This window comes from Tyto alba, unplaced genomic scaffold, assembly GCF_018691265.1.
Source record: "Tyto alba isolate M040663 unplaced genomic scaffold, T.alba_DEE_v4.0 Super-Scaffold_45, whole genome shotgun sequence".
NCBI lineage: Eukaryota > Metazoa > Chordata > Aves > Strigiformes > Tytonidae > Tyto > Tyto alba.
Window position 1 is genome coordinate 39,778,955 of NW_024881321.1, and position 13,338 is coordinate 39,792,292.

Genomic DNA, 13,338 nt, shown 5'->3' on the forward strand with positions numbered 1-13,338 from the left:
CTCTTGGTAAATATGGTTTGCATGGCAAACTATCGCAAATGTGAATGGTAAAATATGGTTCCATAAGAACAGCTGATACATAACTTTAGCTTTATTTTTATTACAGTACACAAAAAACCCCTCTGCAGTGGCACTGTACAGAGCTCTTCCTTGCCTGACTTGATTTCATGCTGTAGTAAAGAAAAAAAATGTTTCTCATACTAAAACAGAGTTTTGAGTAAAAGCATCATAGAGGTTTGATTTAATGACACCCAATTAACTATTGGAGGACTATTTATTATTTGGGGCTATGTGTTAAGTCTGTGTATAAAATTTGAAGAACTGCATGGGAATCATCTCTAATGTGACACATACTTTCTTTAACTTGGCACTAGTAACTAGAAACTGCCTTAGAGACAGGAGAGAGACACATTTCTAAGACACAACTTCTCTCCTTTGGTTCTGAAAAGATGCCTGCAGACACTTGTTCAGGTAGAGACATAGCCATGTACATGTCACCTAAAAATCCCACTGTAAGCAATTATTTCTTATTCTGTGCTAATCTAACAATAGTTAAATTGGTAGGTATGATCCTAGTGATTTTAATATTATTTTCTCTTTCTGTACAGGTATTTTGCCCTTGGTCTCTTGTATCACTACAATGGTCAGGATGCTGCAGCTCTTCAGGTTAGAATAAAGCTTTTAGTGATATCCGTAAACCATTCTAAAAATACCAGTTTACCTCCGAGATAAAAATCTGAGGTGCTAATTTATCTAGTAGTAATGTGTATGTATGAGAAACTTATGCTAAGACTTTCTTGAATAAATTAATATGCTAGATGTGAAAAACCTGAAGATGACAGCTATTTAGATGCATGTATGCTCTTTTTTAAGCAAAACTCTGCATAGCAGAACATACATTTGTACTCTTAAAAGATGCACAGAGGCACTAAAATAACCAAGAGATCACTTAAAAAGGGGGTTGAGGGACTTCAGGGATATATCACGTGCCAATTAGTCTGTATACACACAGCAAAGTAGTACTGTAATCTCATGGCAGACTGTGACAGCAACTGGGAGTTTATTTCCTTACCTGATGATGGACAGTGAATGCACTCTGCAAGACCTGTGGGTTTCAGCTGGGTTAGTAATCCCTTTGGGCCCCCTGCTTCTGATGTCACTAAGACCAGCAGCGGTCTGTAGACCAGAGACTAAATAGTTTTGTTATTCCTGTCTGCAAAACTTCATCTAGAAAAATTAAAATGTTTTTTAATCAATAAATAACATGTATGTCTCAGACCATATCCTTAAGTAGTTTGCCTTACTATGTGGCTTTTTAAGTATGTTAATCACAGTAACACTGTCAATGCATTTAAGTCAGTTATGTAAATAGTAATTTTCTGAGCAGAAAAACAGTAAGGACAACAAAAACAGTATGTACTTTTTGTCATGTGAGAGGTATTTTTCTTTTTTTCAAGGAACAACGTTTATTGCTAAACTGGTCTGCTAGATAACGGCACCTTTTAATTCCAATTACAATTTATATAAAAATAATCTCACATGGTACTTGAAGTTCTTCAGCCAAAATGAAAGAAGAACAGAAAATCAGGTTTTCTTCTAAATTGTTTAGATCATTTGCATTTAATCTTGCACACATAGAACACATGAAAATTATACCATGCATTGGAGAAAAGGACTTTCATGAAAAGCTTTCTTTGCGATTAGTGTACCTCCTCCTGAAGTATTCGGCCAGTCACTCTCAGAATGTGAGAGTCCACATGATGCAGAGTCTGAGTTAGTTGAAGATGGTAGGTGCAAGAAAAGCCTATGATAGAGAGGAGGCATGAATTTAGTGACCAGTGAGGTCCCTTGCAATTGGTGTTTCAAGGAGCTCTTCCTAATTCCACGAGTACCAGTGGCTAATACTAAGTGTTGTAGTAATTCACATACATTTTGAGTTGGAAGAGTTAGTACATGTTTTAAGCACTTTAATCTGTGTGTGTTTTTTGTTGCAGTTATGGGTAAAGATAGTTGATGGAGACATTCAAGATTCTACACGTTCAGATCTCTATGAATATATAGTTGACTTCCTTACCTTCTGCTCAGACCACGATCTAGTGTGGAAATACTCTGAATGGGTTTTACAAAAAAATGAAGAGGTTTGTAATTAGTGTACCTTTCTCAGAACATCATAAATATAACTTCCCTGCAGTGGTGTTTGAATGTTCATTAACACTGTTCCATCTTGATAGCTAAATGGAGCATTTTTGCAGGATGTTTTAATGCCAGTTAAATAGTGATCAACAGAAGAAAAATTACAGGTTTCTCAATTCTTCTATCTGTTAACAAGTACTAGTGATACTTGCCTAATAATTAGCAAGATCATTTTCAGATATTTAAAAAAAAATAATAAAATCACCTAACAAGCTAACTCTTGCTGCTATTTCTTTTCTAACAGGATTTCAGGGTTGGTTGATATCTGTGTACACTAGGATGTAGAATAAATAGCCTTCATTCAAGACAAAACTTCACTGGTACAAGAGTTAACTTAATTCTCCCAAATGAGAAAAAAAAATTTTTTTTGTAACATCCATTAGTGTGGTGTGCTGTTAAAAGGGATGCTTAATGCTGTATCAGGCACTGTGCTGTTGGAACTTGTCATTGCCTAATTTGTATTAATTTAAAGGTCAGTTATTACGTGCAATGACAGATTTCTAAACTTCTGTTTTGGTCATTTATAGAAGTCTCCTGTGTATGTCATCATGTGTGATAAGGCTGTAAACATTCTGGTCTCTAACATGCTTTCTTGCTGCAAAGGCTGAAGTCTCTTGTTCTGCTGTTGTGTAGATCTGCTCAATACTTTTTGTGGCTGTTGGAGGCTGTGCCCAACACAAGGTTTATAGGCTGGACAATGTATAGGCTATGAATTGAGGTAATGGAGATAGGGGTGAGTGAGATCATGATAAGCATCAAGTAATGTCATCTTGGTGGTGTTGAGCAGGGTTTTGTGTTGTTTATCTTCCTGAATAAGGTACTAACTAATCTGATAGTGCTATTAAATAAGTAGTTAAAAGGTAATAAAATGGTTACCTCAAATTCCTAATTGCAGTTCCTAAATGCAGTCATCTCTTTCTAGGTTGGCATACAGATTTTCACTAAAAGGCCTTTGGAAGAACAGGAGAAAAGCAACTTTAATGCAGATGATATCATCGGTTGCCTTAACAAATACCCTAAAGCACGTGTTAAATATCTAGAACATCTAGTATTGGAAAGAAAAATAGAGGTGAGTCTTACAAGAATACTAAAGATAAGCATAGGATTCAGAATGCAGACTATGATGAACAACTCTGAAAAAAGCCAAAATCTAGAAGAAATAAACATAATTTGAAGGCTTTCAGATGTATTCAGTAGGGAAGGAGTTGTTTTACAATTAAAGTAGAAGGTGAGGAGCGGATATCTGCGTTATTTTTACCTTGTCACCTCTCTCGATAGCAAGACAGTTGCTTCCCTCCCCTCAGAGGTGGGGGGTTTTTTACAGCTGATTATTGCATACTTTTCTGTTTCACCAATGAGGCTCAAACCTCCATCTGGTAAGATCATAGAAAAATGTTTGAGCAACTGCTAATCCTGCTGCACTGTGGCAGCAATATACTGAAATTGCCAGTTCAGTGTTTTACAAGTAGTTATGTTTATTTAGACCTTCTGGAGAGATCTGAGCAATTAATGATGCAGCTTAAGCCATGCACCTCTCACTGTAGAATTCCAAAGCACTATAGATGTTGAATGTCCAAAAGATGTGTTCACAAGTCATAAGTGACAGTGTATTCTACCTTTGGGTTTTTAAGCATGATACAGAAGCAGCCAAACGTTGTGGTACTTGGATATGAGACATATTAAGCACAAAAGTTACTTTAACTTGCAAATAAGCAGGGCAATGAACACTGAAAGAACTCGGCAGAACTGATGACCACTAATTTACAATCTTCAAATACACATGCTAGATCAGTGGATTCCCTCTGTCACTATTGTGAATATGTGAAGGTGTGTGACACCATGACAGATGAATTTACTAGTTTCTGATGTCATGAATATTTCCGAACAAACTTTTTGAGTTAAATATAGTGCCTTGCAGAATATTTGTAACAAAAATAAGTTATCATTAAATTTACCTGCTTGTAAAGGCAGGGTTGTAAATTGATTTGGTCTTTAGCAAGTACTAGGTTATTGTGAATGCTTTAGTGACAATTTTTCAAACAGTCAGATCATCAGCTTGCTTTGATGAATATTGTCTATACAAATATTGTGAGGTAACACAAAAAGCACTCTTGTCTTCAGAGTGCATGTCTACCTCTGGTGGCCGCCTCAAATTTTACTGCAGAAATAGAAAAGGTCAAAGAGCATGCCTGGATACGAGGAAGGATGAATTAGATCAAGGTTACTCATTTTACAAGGGAAGCAAAAGGAGAAGACACAACGGAGGTCATACATGTACTCAAAGGAGAGAGATCTGCTTTACTGCATTGACTTCCATTAGGTGAACTATTGAAAGGAAATAATTTTTGCATAAGTAGAGTTATTCATAGTGCTTGTTTATTCAACGTAAAAGATGGGTTTAGGAATAAGTTGTTTCATATCTACATTTTGGAAATACCTGTATTCATGAAATAGAGAATCCCATACTATAGGTATAGTGTATTTCGTGAAGCTGGTCTAAATAAGTCCTTTATCTGCATGAACAAAAGGCTTTCTGATTATTTTGAATTAAATAAATGAATTAAAACATGTTTCTGTGTAATCACATAAATATTCATCACTGTTACTGATGGCAAGAAGGGGTTGTCTTCGTAAACTGAGCTAACATTGTCCTTTTCATCTGTAGAAAGAAAAGTACCATACTCATCTAGCTGTCTTGTACTTGGAGGCAATACTTAAGCTAAAATCTGTGACCGTGGATAATTGTACAGAAACAACTGAACTGCTGTTTAAACTACGTGGTCTTCTTCAGAAATCTGATCTTTATAGAATTCACTTTATTTTGGGTAAGATGCATGTTTTCTGTTATAAATGCTGTATGTCAGTTCCACCAGGAAACAAAATAAAGTCCTCATAAGGATAGAAAACTAAAAGATCTGAGGTTTCTAGGTGTATTTGGTTGATAGGCTTACCGTCTGTATTTCTAACAGACCCAAGTTAATTTAGAAAGCTTACTTGTTAGTGCTGTCTTTGATCTCCCATAGCTCATCAGGTACAGTGCTATGCTTGCTCCTGCACCAAAGATGGAATACCATAACTAGATAGAAAAAAATCTCTTCACACAATTATCTTCTTAATTTATAGTCAGTTTCTTTTTACTGATGGGCATGTGACTTGTGACAATCTTTTGCAAATGGAAGACTTAGAAGTTCACTTGTTAAGCAGTCTGTTTCTCAGTGAACTGAAGTGAAGCTTTGAGGAATCTGATTACCAAGGACGACTTTGCTGTCCATAATCTACTCTCACCCCAAAAGCTGGGGTTCATGCTAAACAAAAACATGAGCATCTTTCTGAGTGAAAAGTGTAACATACTTCCTACTGTTGGTATAAGGCAGGCAACAGTTGAGCTAAATTTTTTTCCTTGGCCAGTGCTTATAATGGCTTATTTTTAATGTTTCCTCCACTGGATGAGAGGGAAATGACGTGTTATTGTACTGAAAGGTGTGAAAAGTTTTCTTCTGAAAATCAGTGGGACAGTCCGGTGGATGTGGAAATAAAAATAGCTGAGTAGAAACTAAAATAATTTACCAACATTTAATGTCCCTTTGAATTTCCAGTCAGCATAACATTATATGACAGATAATATACACTATAACACAGTTATTGAAACTCTTGTTCTTTTTCATCTTTTAAATTTTAACCAAATTTTTAAGGGCAAGAGTTAAAAGATGGGTTATTCTGTTGAAATCCATGTACTCCAAAGCACAGGATTTCTTACGTGACAATTCTTATCTTATGTGAAGGTGAGATCAGTGCATGCTAGCGTGCTCGTCCTTGATAACCAAAATATTTTGGGGGGAAAAACATTGTATTTCCATAACTTTTACAGAGGCCCATGCCAGGTCTTTATCACCTTTACAGTAAGTAGAGGATTTTCTACTTTATTTTGAAATGCCAGATGAACTTGCCATTCTCTCTGCTTGTCACTGACACTTTAACTGTAAATTGTCAGACTGGATTGTGGAGTTTGTAGTATCCTTTAGGAAAAGGGAAGTACTATTTGATCTTTATTTGCCTTTTATGGACCTTATTCTGTAATTTTCTATAATACTGGGAGCAGCAGAGGTGAAAAATATTGCAGCTTCATCTAACCGTTTGTCATACACGGTAGCAGGGTGCACAGAAATGCACAAGGCTGACACGCTAGGATTTAAAAGAGGTCAGTGACAGTGGTTATATCACTTGTTATTCAGTAACTTCTTTTCCCTGTGTTTTGTGGTGCTCTTTTGTTTGAGATGTGTTTCAATACATCTAGGTTTTCTTGTACTTGGAAACATCTGTTTTCCTTTAGCTGCCCGCACCCCTGCAAAAACAGCAGGAGTTTTCATGGGCTTGTTTACACTGACTCTGGGACGGGGGGTAGTCATCTTCTCCACTGAGCAAATACTGCCTTGTTTCTCATTTAACAGACAAAATCCAGGGCACAGACCTTCATATGGAAAGTGCAATTTTATATGGAAAACTAGAAGAACATGAGAAGGCTTTGCATATCCTTGTCCACGAGTTAAAGGACTTCCATGCTGCTGAAGAATACTGTATGTGGAACTCGGAGAACAGAGATGTGCAGTACAGGCGGAGGCTTTTCCATCTGCTGCTGTCGGTGTATCTAAATCCAGGCACTTCGGACTGTGCGCTGGTCACGGCGGCTGTGGATCTCTTGAACAACCACGCTGCTGAATTTGATGCAGCTCTAGTTCTGCAGGTGGTGCCTGACAGCTGGTCAGTGCAGCTCCTCTCCCCGTTTCTGGCTGGAGCAGTGAGGCAAAGCATTCATACGAAAAGAATGACTCAGGCTGCACTTGGGTTAGCACAAGCTGAAAACTTAATCTACAAACACGAGAAGGTAGGTTGGTTTTGGTTTTTTAAACAGAAGCACTTTGAAGCTTTACAGTGAGGTTCTTTAACATATAATAATCAGAAGTAGTTTGAAGAATTAGGACAAAGTTGTCTTCATGTCTTTGGCAGTTTTACTTGCTGCACCTCTTAGTTTTTTGCCGTGACTACTCAGTTCAAACTTAATTTTACGCTTTCTCTGTAAAACAAAAGGAAAGATGGGGGCCTTGAAATAGGAACTACTTTGGTGAACTTCTGGACTGAATGAAAGTGAATCTGGGATTTACAGATTAGCAAAGTTCTTGCAGAAACTTTAACAAATGTGAATTAGCTTTTTTTTCACTAGGATTGAGACCTGTTAGAATTTGCAAAAAAAGTTCACCCAGCACTTAGTATTAATTGAAGCTTGTTAGTAGCTTTTGTTAGTAGTAAATTCACTTGTGCAACTTTCTTCTATTTCTAGCTAGAGCTGTGTTGCTTAAAGCTCCCAGTAGATTCTTAAATCAATTTAGTTCTAATGACAGTATATCTAGCAGCATCTGTCTGGAATAAAAATGCATCAGTACTCAGTTTGCTTGGAGTCGTCCTGTGACCTTGTTTAGGAAGCTGCATTGGGTTTTCCATTGCATTCAATGTGTCAGTGCTTTTCTTTTATTAAACAAGAGGAAAAAAAAGAAAGAAAAAAATTTCAGTATTTAAGAGGAAGGATGAAAATGAACGAGTATGAATCTGGAAACTGAATTCAAGGTAAATAGTTCAAGCTGTCTTTTGCTACTACCTCTGTCATTGACCGGGTTTGTCCATTTGGCACAATTGAAATTATATGCCTCATAATTTTCCTTCCATTCTTGCTAGACTCGTGTTTGATTTTTTTTCTTTTTTTCCCCCCCTCTCTTTAGGTTAAACAAAAAGGAACCCCAATTCTTCTTTCGGACAAAAAGGTCTGCCAGGTGTGCCAAAATCCTTTCTGTGAGCCTGTATTTGTAAGATACCCAAATGGGGGTATGGTCCACACACACTGTGCTGCAAACAGACATCTGAATTCAAACATGACTCATCACTCCTCCAGCTCCAACAATCAGACTTGAAATATGTTCCAGGCCACAGATTCTCATGACTTGTACCCCATTGAAAGTGGGCTGGAAAACCAAACAAAGTGCAGCTACTTTAGGTGTAAATCAAGATGAACCGCTAGTCTTTGGGTTAATGGGAAGACTTCCAGTAAATATGAAATATCGCCACTTATCTTTTTGATTTCTAATGAATGTAGATAGAAAATTCACTACCAGAAATGGAGAGGTGCAGTTATAGGCTCTTCTGTATATAGTAATAAACAGTTAAAGGAAATGAGCCTTTTCTTCAGAGTAAGGATGAATGTTATGGAGACAAGGCAAACAGGTATTTTAAGAAATGTCACTTTGCACTGATTGTGGTGTTGATAAATTTGTAGAGGTGGAGATGGCATCTACTGGAGTTGGAATTCTTGGAACACTGCGTGACAAGACTGGCACCATGCAGCTTACTATCAAGACAAAAATATGTGTTGGTTATAATGTTTGCTGCAGCATGTCCTCTTTTGGGCCAGATTCTCTTCCCCAGGATCACATTATGAACTTTGTTTTTGCTCTACAAACTGTTGGCTTTTGATGCACTTTTTAGTACTTCCCCCACCTCCCCAGCCCCTCTCCTCTGCTGTATAGCATTTAAATGTAAGCACTGGTCCATTGGGTTTCTACTCTTACAGTTACTGTAATAAACTGAGTGGGAACTAATAGCCTCAGTCGCATGGCTGTGCTTAGAAGATTAAAAAAAAAAAGTCAGATTGTCTGGTCAGACTGTAGTCACTTTTATATGGGGGAAGAGACCTTAACTTTTATTTATTAATATGCAAATATACTGTACATACAGTTGAATAAATTGATCTTATATCATTCTAGAGTTTCTTTGGAGGATAAAGATATAGCTGATACATAAGTGTACAGGTTATGTGCTAAATGTTTGCTATAACATAACTTAGGCAGATTGGGACTCCACAAGAATAGGTTTTAGTACTTGTAGATGACTTTGTGCAATCAAAATCACGAAAAGAAGATATAATTGGGAAGAGATCTACAGAGGTGCACTACAGGGGGGTACTGGATGTGTTTTATTCTACAAAGCATTCTGTAAACTAAGTTTTTTCAAGTCACAACAAAAACGCTTTATTTAATTGCCCTGATCGGTATTCACTTTGCTATTTAACCATTTTAAAGCAACCGGTTTAAAAGAAGCAGCTTTCCCCAAGAAAGGTTCAAAAACGATGACTTTAAATAAACGTATTACCGAGTCAAAGCAATTCTTTTAATTCTGTAACGCTCTAATAAGTACCAAGCTCTCCTGACCAGCATGCAGTTGAGTTAGCAGGGCTGCTGACCGTTTCAGCGTTCCACACCAGGATGCAGCCTTTCAGCAGTATGGGATATCTGCGTGGTATCTTCTAGATGCGGTCTCATCAGGGGCCTCCTGGTACGGAGAGGTTGGCTAAGGAAGCAGCCTTGTAAGCGTAGTGCTGCCTCCAAGGAGGGGCAGCCAGACTATGTTTAGGGGGAAAGAAAAGAAATCTCCATTCCTTTGTTTTTGAACAACAAGACCTTCAGATCTTTTTCTTTCACGAGTTTGACATTAGAAAAGTATAGCTGTTTTGCTGGGCTTTAAAAATTCGATAAAATGCAAGTAAGGAATTCTGTAGCTCGTCCCGCTAAGACATTGTAAGCCACGTTTAGTGAAAGGCACCTTCAAAACCAGACAGATGTGGGCGTCTCTGACTTAATTCTGGCATGAATGATTCTCCCATGGCACTGCTATGAGCAGTCTCTTGTGTGTTTTGTATTCACGATTTTCAAACATTGTGCATACAACTGGCAATGATGACATGGACAGATCTGTAGTCCCCTGTCCTCAAAACACTTACTGATAGAGAGGAGGTGATTTTACAAAGATCTGATAAGTCTTTTGTGTACAGTCGCATGCAGTTCATAAGAAATACTTTCTTTTCCTGCAAGCATCCTCGGTATGCTCTGTTCCTGTCTAATAAGGAGGTACTAAAACAAAAACCACACTCCATGATTAAGATTAATTCTAGCCACTAGGTAGTGATGATCTTAGTCTTGTCAACTAGAATTGCAATGGAATAGAGGACATATCATTCCAGACCACAAGAAAGTTCTTAATTGTTACTGAATGAAGAGGTATGTCTGTGAAAGATTAAACAATTCCTTATTAAGATTTTTTTCAGATTTGTACTTTGGCTAAAATGCAGCAGTAACAATAATTGTACATACTGAACAAATACAGAAATCAGAGTAATGTAAGGTAGCATATTTGCAATCATAGATGCCTAAAACAGTGATTGATTAAGTTGGAGGAGCTAACTCTTAGCCCCCCTGAAATGTGGACTGGAAAAATAATGACATTTGATTTATACATTGTTACCTTTTTCTTTGTTAAATTTTGTACTAGAACTCATTTCGATGAATTAATATGGAAGTCCTATGGTAGCAAAAAGAAAAAAAAAAAAAAAAAAAAAACAGAAAAAAACCCGACATGAGGCTGAAGTAGAGCAGTTGGTCAGCAGGGAGGTGGCAGGTGGAGGATGCTCTTCCAGTGTGCGTACAGCGCTCGAGCAATTGGCAGAATACTCGACCAGAGGAGATGACAGCCTCCGTCTGCGTGGCGCGTGGTATTCTGTACTTCATCACCAGGATATTTATGGCAGGCCTGCATTCGGATTCCCTTAGGTAGGACAACTGCAACACCCTTTGGGTAAGTGAACCTCCCGTTGGAGAACCCGAATTCATTCCTCCTTTTATTTTGGCACTGTCACTTTGCTCATGCCTGTTCTGTGTACCTGAAGTGCTGGGGCAGCGTTGCCGCTGTGGTGAGTTCTGGTATGGCTGCAGCAGCAAGCAGGGGATGAATGGTGAACTGGTTATTAGTCCCTGACTGGATACCTGAAGCAGGAGAGGCAGGAAAGAGGAACATTTCTTCGACCATCCTTCTGGTTGGGTAATCAAATGGGTTCTGGGAGTTTAAGCTTGATGCAATCTTTTTCTTTCCAGTTAGGGAATGTGGTGGCTTAAACCTGCCCTTGGAGAGAGGAGATTCTGTCAGAACATTTCTTCTTAATTTAGCTCTTGCTAAATTACTTGTGTTTGTAATTCATCTCTCTCACTTTTTTTTTTTTTTTCCTTAGGAAAAATTTGTGCGTATATGTGTGAAAACCAAAACAGTAGTGCAGATTTTTTTTTTAATGTGTCTGTGATTCAGGCCATAATAAATCAGATTGGTCTCTCACACAGGTGCTTTTGCAGACACTGAGGCACATTTGATTAACACGTAGGTTCTAATTACAGAAATACTGCAGCTCTGACTATTTTGGCCATACCCCGTTACAGCCGTTGATACATACAGAAAGCACTGGTTAAACCCTTTTCTACTCTTCATATCTCCATGCTTCCTCTCGTAAAAGTTACCTATGACATGTATATGTCATCATACGCAGTTATTTCCCCTCTCTAAGTCAAAAAGAGAGGGAAAATACTAATGAGGAAAAATTGCCCAGAATCTGGCAGTCTGCTTGAAACAAGATTCATGGCTGTACGTTTATGGGAGAGAATTCAGTCAGATCTTCATTTCTGTGATTTAAAGGGATAAGCTGCCACAGCGATAATATCACAGGAATACTGATCTTAAAGTCTGGAGAAAATAAGCAATTGCTTTTTGTTACACAGAGCGCACCACAGGTACCTGGGGGCTGACTTCTGTGGTGGCTCCGGCGTGCACGGGAGTCGGGATTACAATGAGAACTCCTCTCTGCTCCCCACTCTCCAAAAGGTTTCCAACCCTTGTTAGCTGGTTAATGTCACGCTTCTAGCACTTCAGTGACGTGGGTATAAATCCTGGGAGTTCCGTGTGGACTCCTGTGCGCATCTGTCTTTGTTCATTAAAATGTCACTTTCTTAGTCAACCACGTGAAACCCTAATAATGTCAGCTGTGGAAAGGTGGTGGTAGGGATGGAGTATGCGTGTGTTTTCTGAGCCCTTTATTGCATGTTTGAACACACATGCATTGTCCTGACTCTGCCGAATCTTTATAACAATGTCTGTTCTTTGCAGGACTCCTATTCGGAATGGCATTAAAAAATATTTTATACAGTTGTATCAAGAAGTAACTTTTTTATTACTCTTCCCAATTCGCTGCAGTCTCTACTCAGCATAGCTCTAAGTGTTTTATTAACATCCTGCTGTTTATAACAGGCAGCAACTAATACATTTTCATTGTGAACTCTCCTCCTATTGCCTATATTTACTAATTAATTTTTCTCTTGCTGTACAGCACTTTGGGGCTTATGCCTTGTGAACACTGATAATTAAATGTGCTGCTACTTTTAAAGGGAAAAGAAGGGAAGAGGTTAATGATGTTCTGTAATGTCTAATTGATTACAAAACTGAAGTTCCCCTGCAGTAAATTTTTTTTCAGATGGAAATCTGTACTGTTAATGCTTTCTGACTTAATGGTTATGTTGGTGAACATATACAGCAGTACGTGGAATGTACAAATGTATAAATATGTTGATTTTTAATAAAAAAATCTTTTAATTATGTTTCTGTCATTCGTTCTTAGGTACATAAATTCTCAGATGTGAGGGGCCAAGTGCAGGAGAAAGGTTCCTCAGTGGTAGAGAATTCATCTGGGTACTGACAGTGGTGGTCAGATGAAATGGCTGAATTAAGCCAGTGCAGGGTGTTAATGGAGATAAACAGGCGTTCTTAAAAACTAGTGAATTTTACTTTTGGGAAGAAGTTTTACTTTGTTTTTACCTCTTCCTTGACTGAATCTGCATTTTTACAGATTGAGGTGAAAGCGGCTACTGCCATCACAAATGTGGAAGAGCTTGATCTGCCTCGGCGTAGCCAAAGCACTCGCGTGATTCGAGTCCACGGTTAGAGGGGGGGGTCTGCTCAGTGGCAGGGGTGTGGACAGCCAGGGGCGATACCGACAGAAGTACTGGTGTTTTTTGAGGGGAAGACCTCGAAACAGGGCCGGTGTCGATCTGAGTCCATAGACTGGTGGCAGAAAGTAGTAAAAGTGGATACTGTTTGCAGAGGCACCTCTGGGACCAGGTAGAAAGCGAGCTTAAGCCGCAGCTTCTCTATTGGGGCAGTCTTTACTAAAAACGACAATTTAGGGAAAGCAAAGGTGCAAGTACTACCAAGGTTGGATTGTATTTTTAT

General features: G+C 38.4%; 1 protein-coding gene across 2 annotated transcripts in view; it reads left to right on the forward strand.

Annotated features, from left to right (window-relative positions):
- Window positions 1–12,705, forward strand: part of TGFBRAP1 (transforming growth factor beta receptor associated protein 1) — a 40,333-nt gene extending 27,628 nt beyond the window's left edge. For both annotated transcript variants that reach the window (XM_032997080.2, XM_032997079.2), the window contains 6 exons: window positions 609–666; window positions 1,995–2,138; window positions 3,116–3,262; window positions 4,859–5,018; window positions 6,642–7,075; window positions 7,965–12,705. In XM_032997080.2, coding sequence (XP_032852971.1) covers window positions 609–666; window positions 1,995–2,138; window positions 3,116–3,262; window positions 4,859–5,018; window positions 6,642–7,075; window positions 7,965–8,153 — 1,132 coding nt within the window. In that variant the 3' untranslated portion in view covers window positions 8,154–12,705. The remainder of the gene's footprint in view (window positions 1–608; window positions 667–1,994; window positions 2,139–3,115; window positions 3,263–4,858; window positions 5,019–6,641; window positions 7,076–7,964) is intronic.
- The last annotated feature ends 633 nt before the right edge of the window (window positions 12,706–13,338 follow it).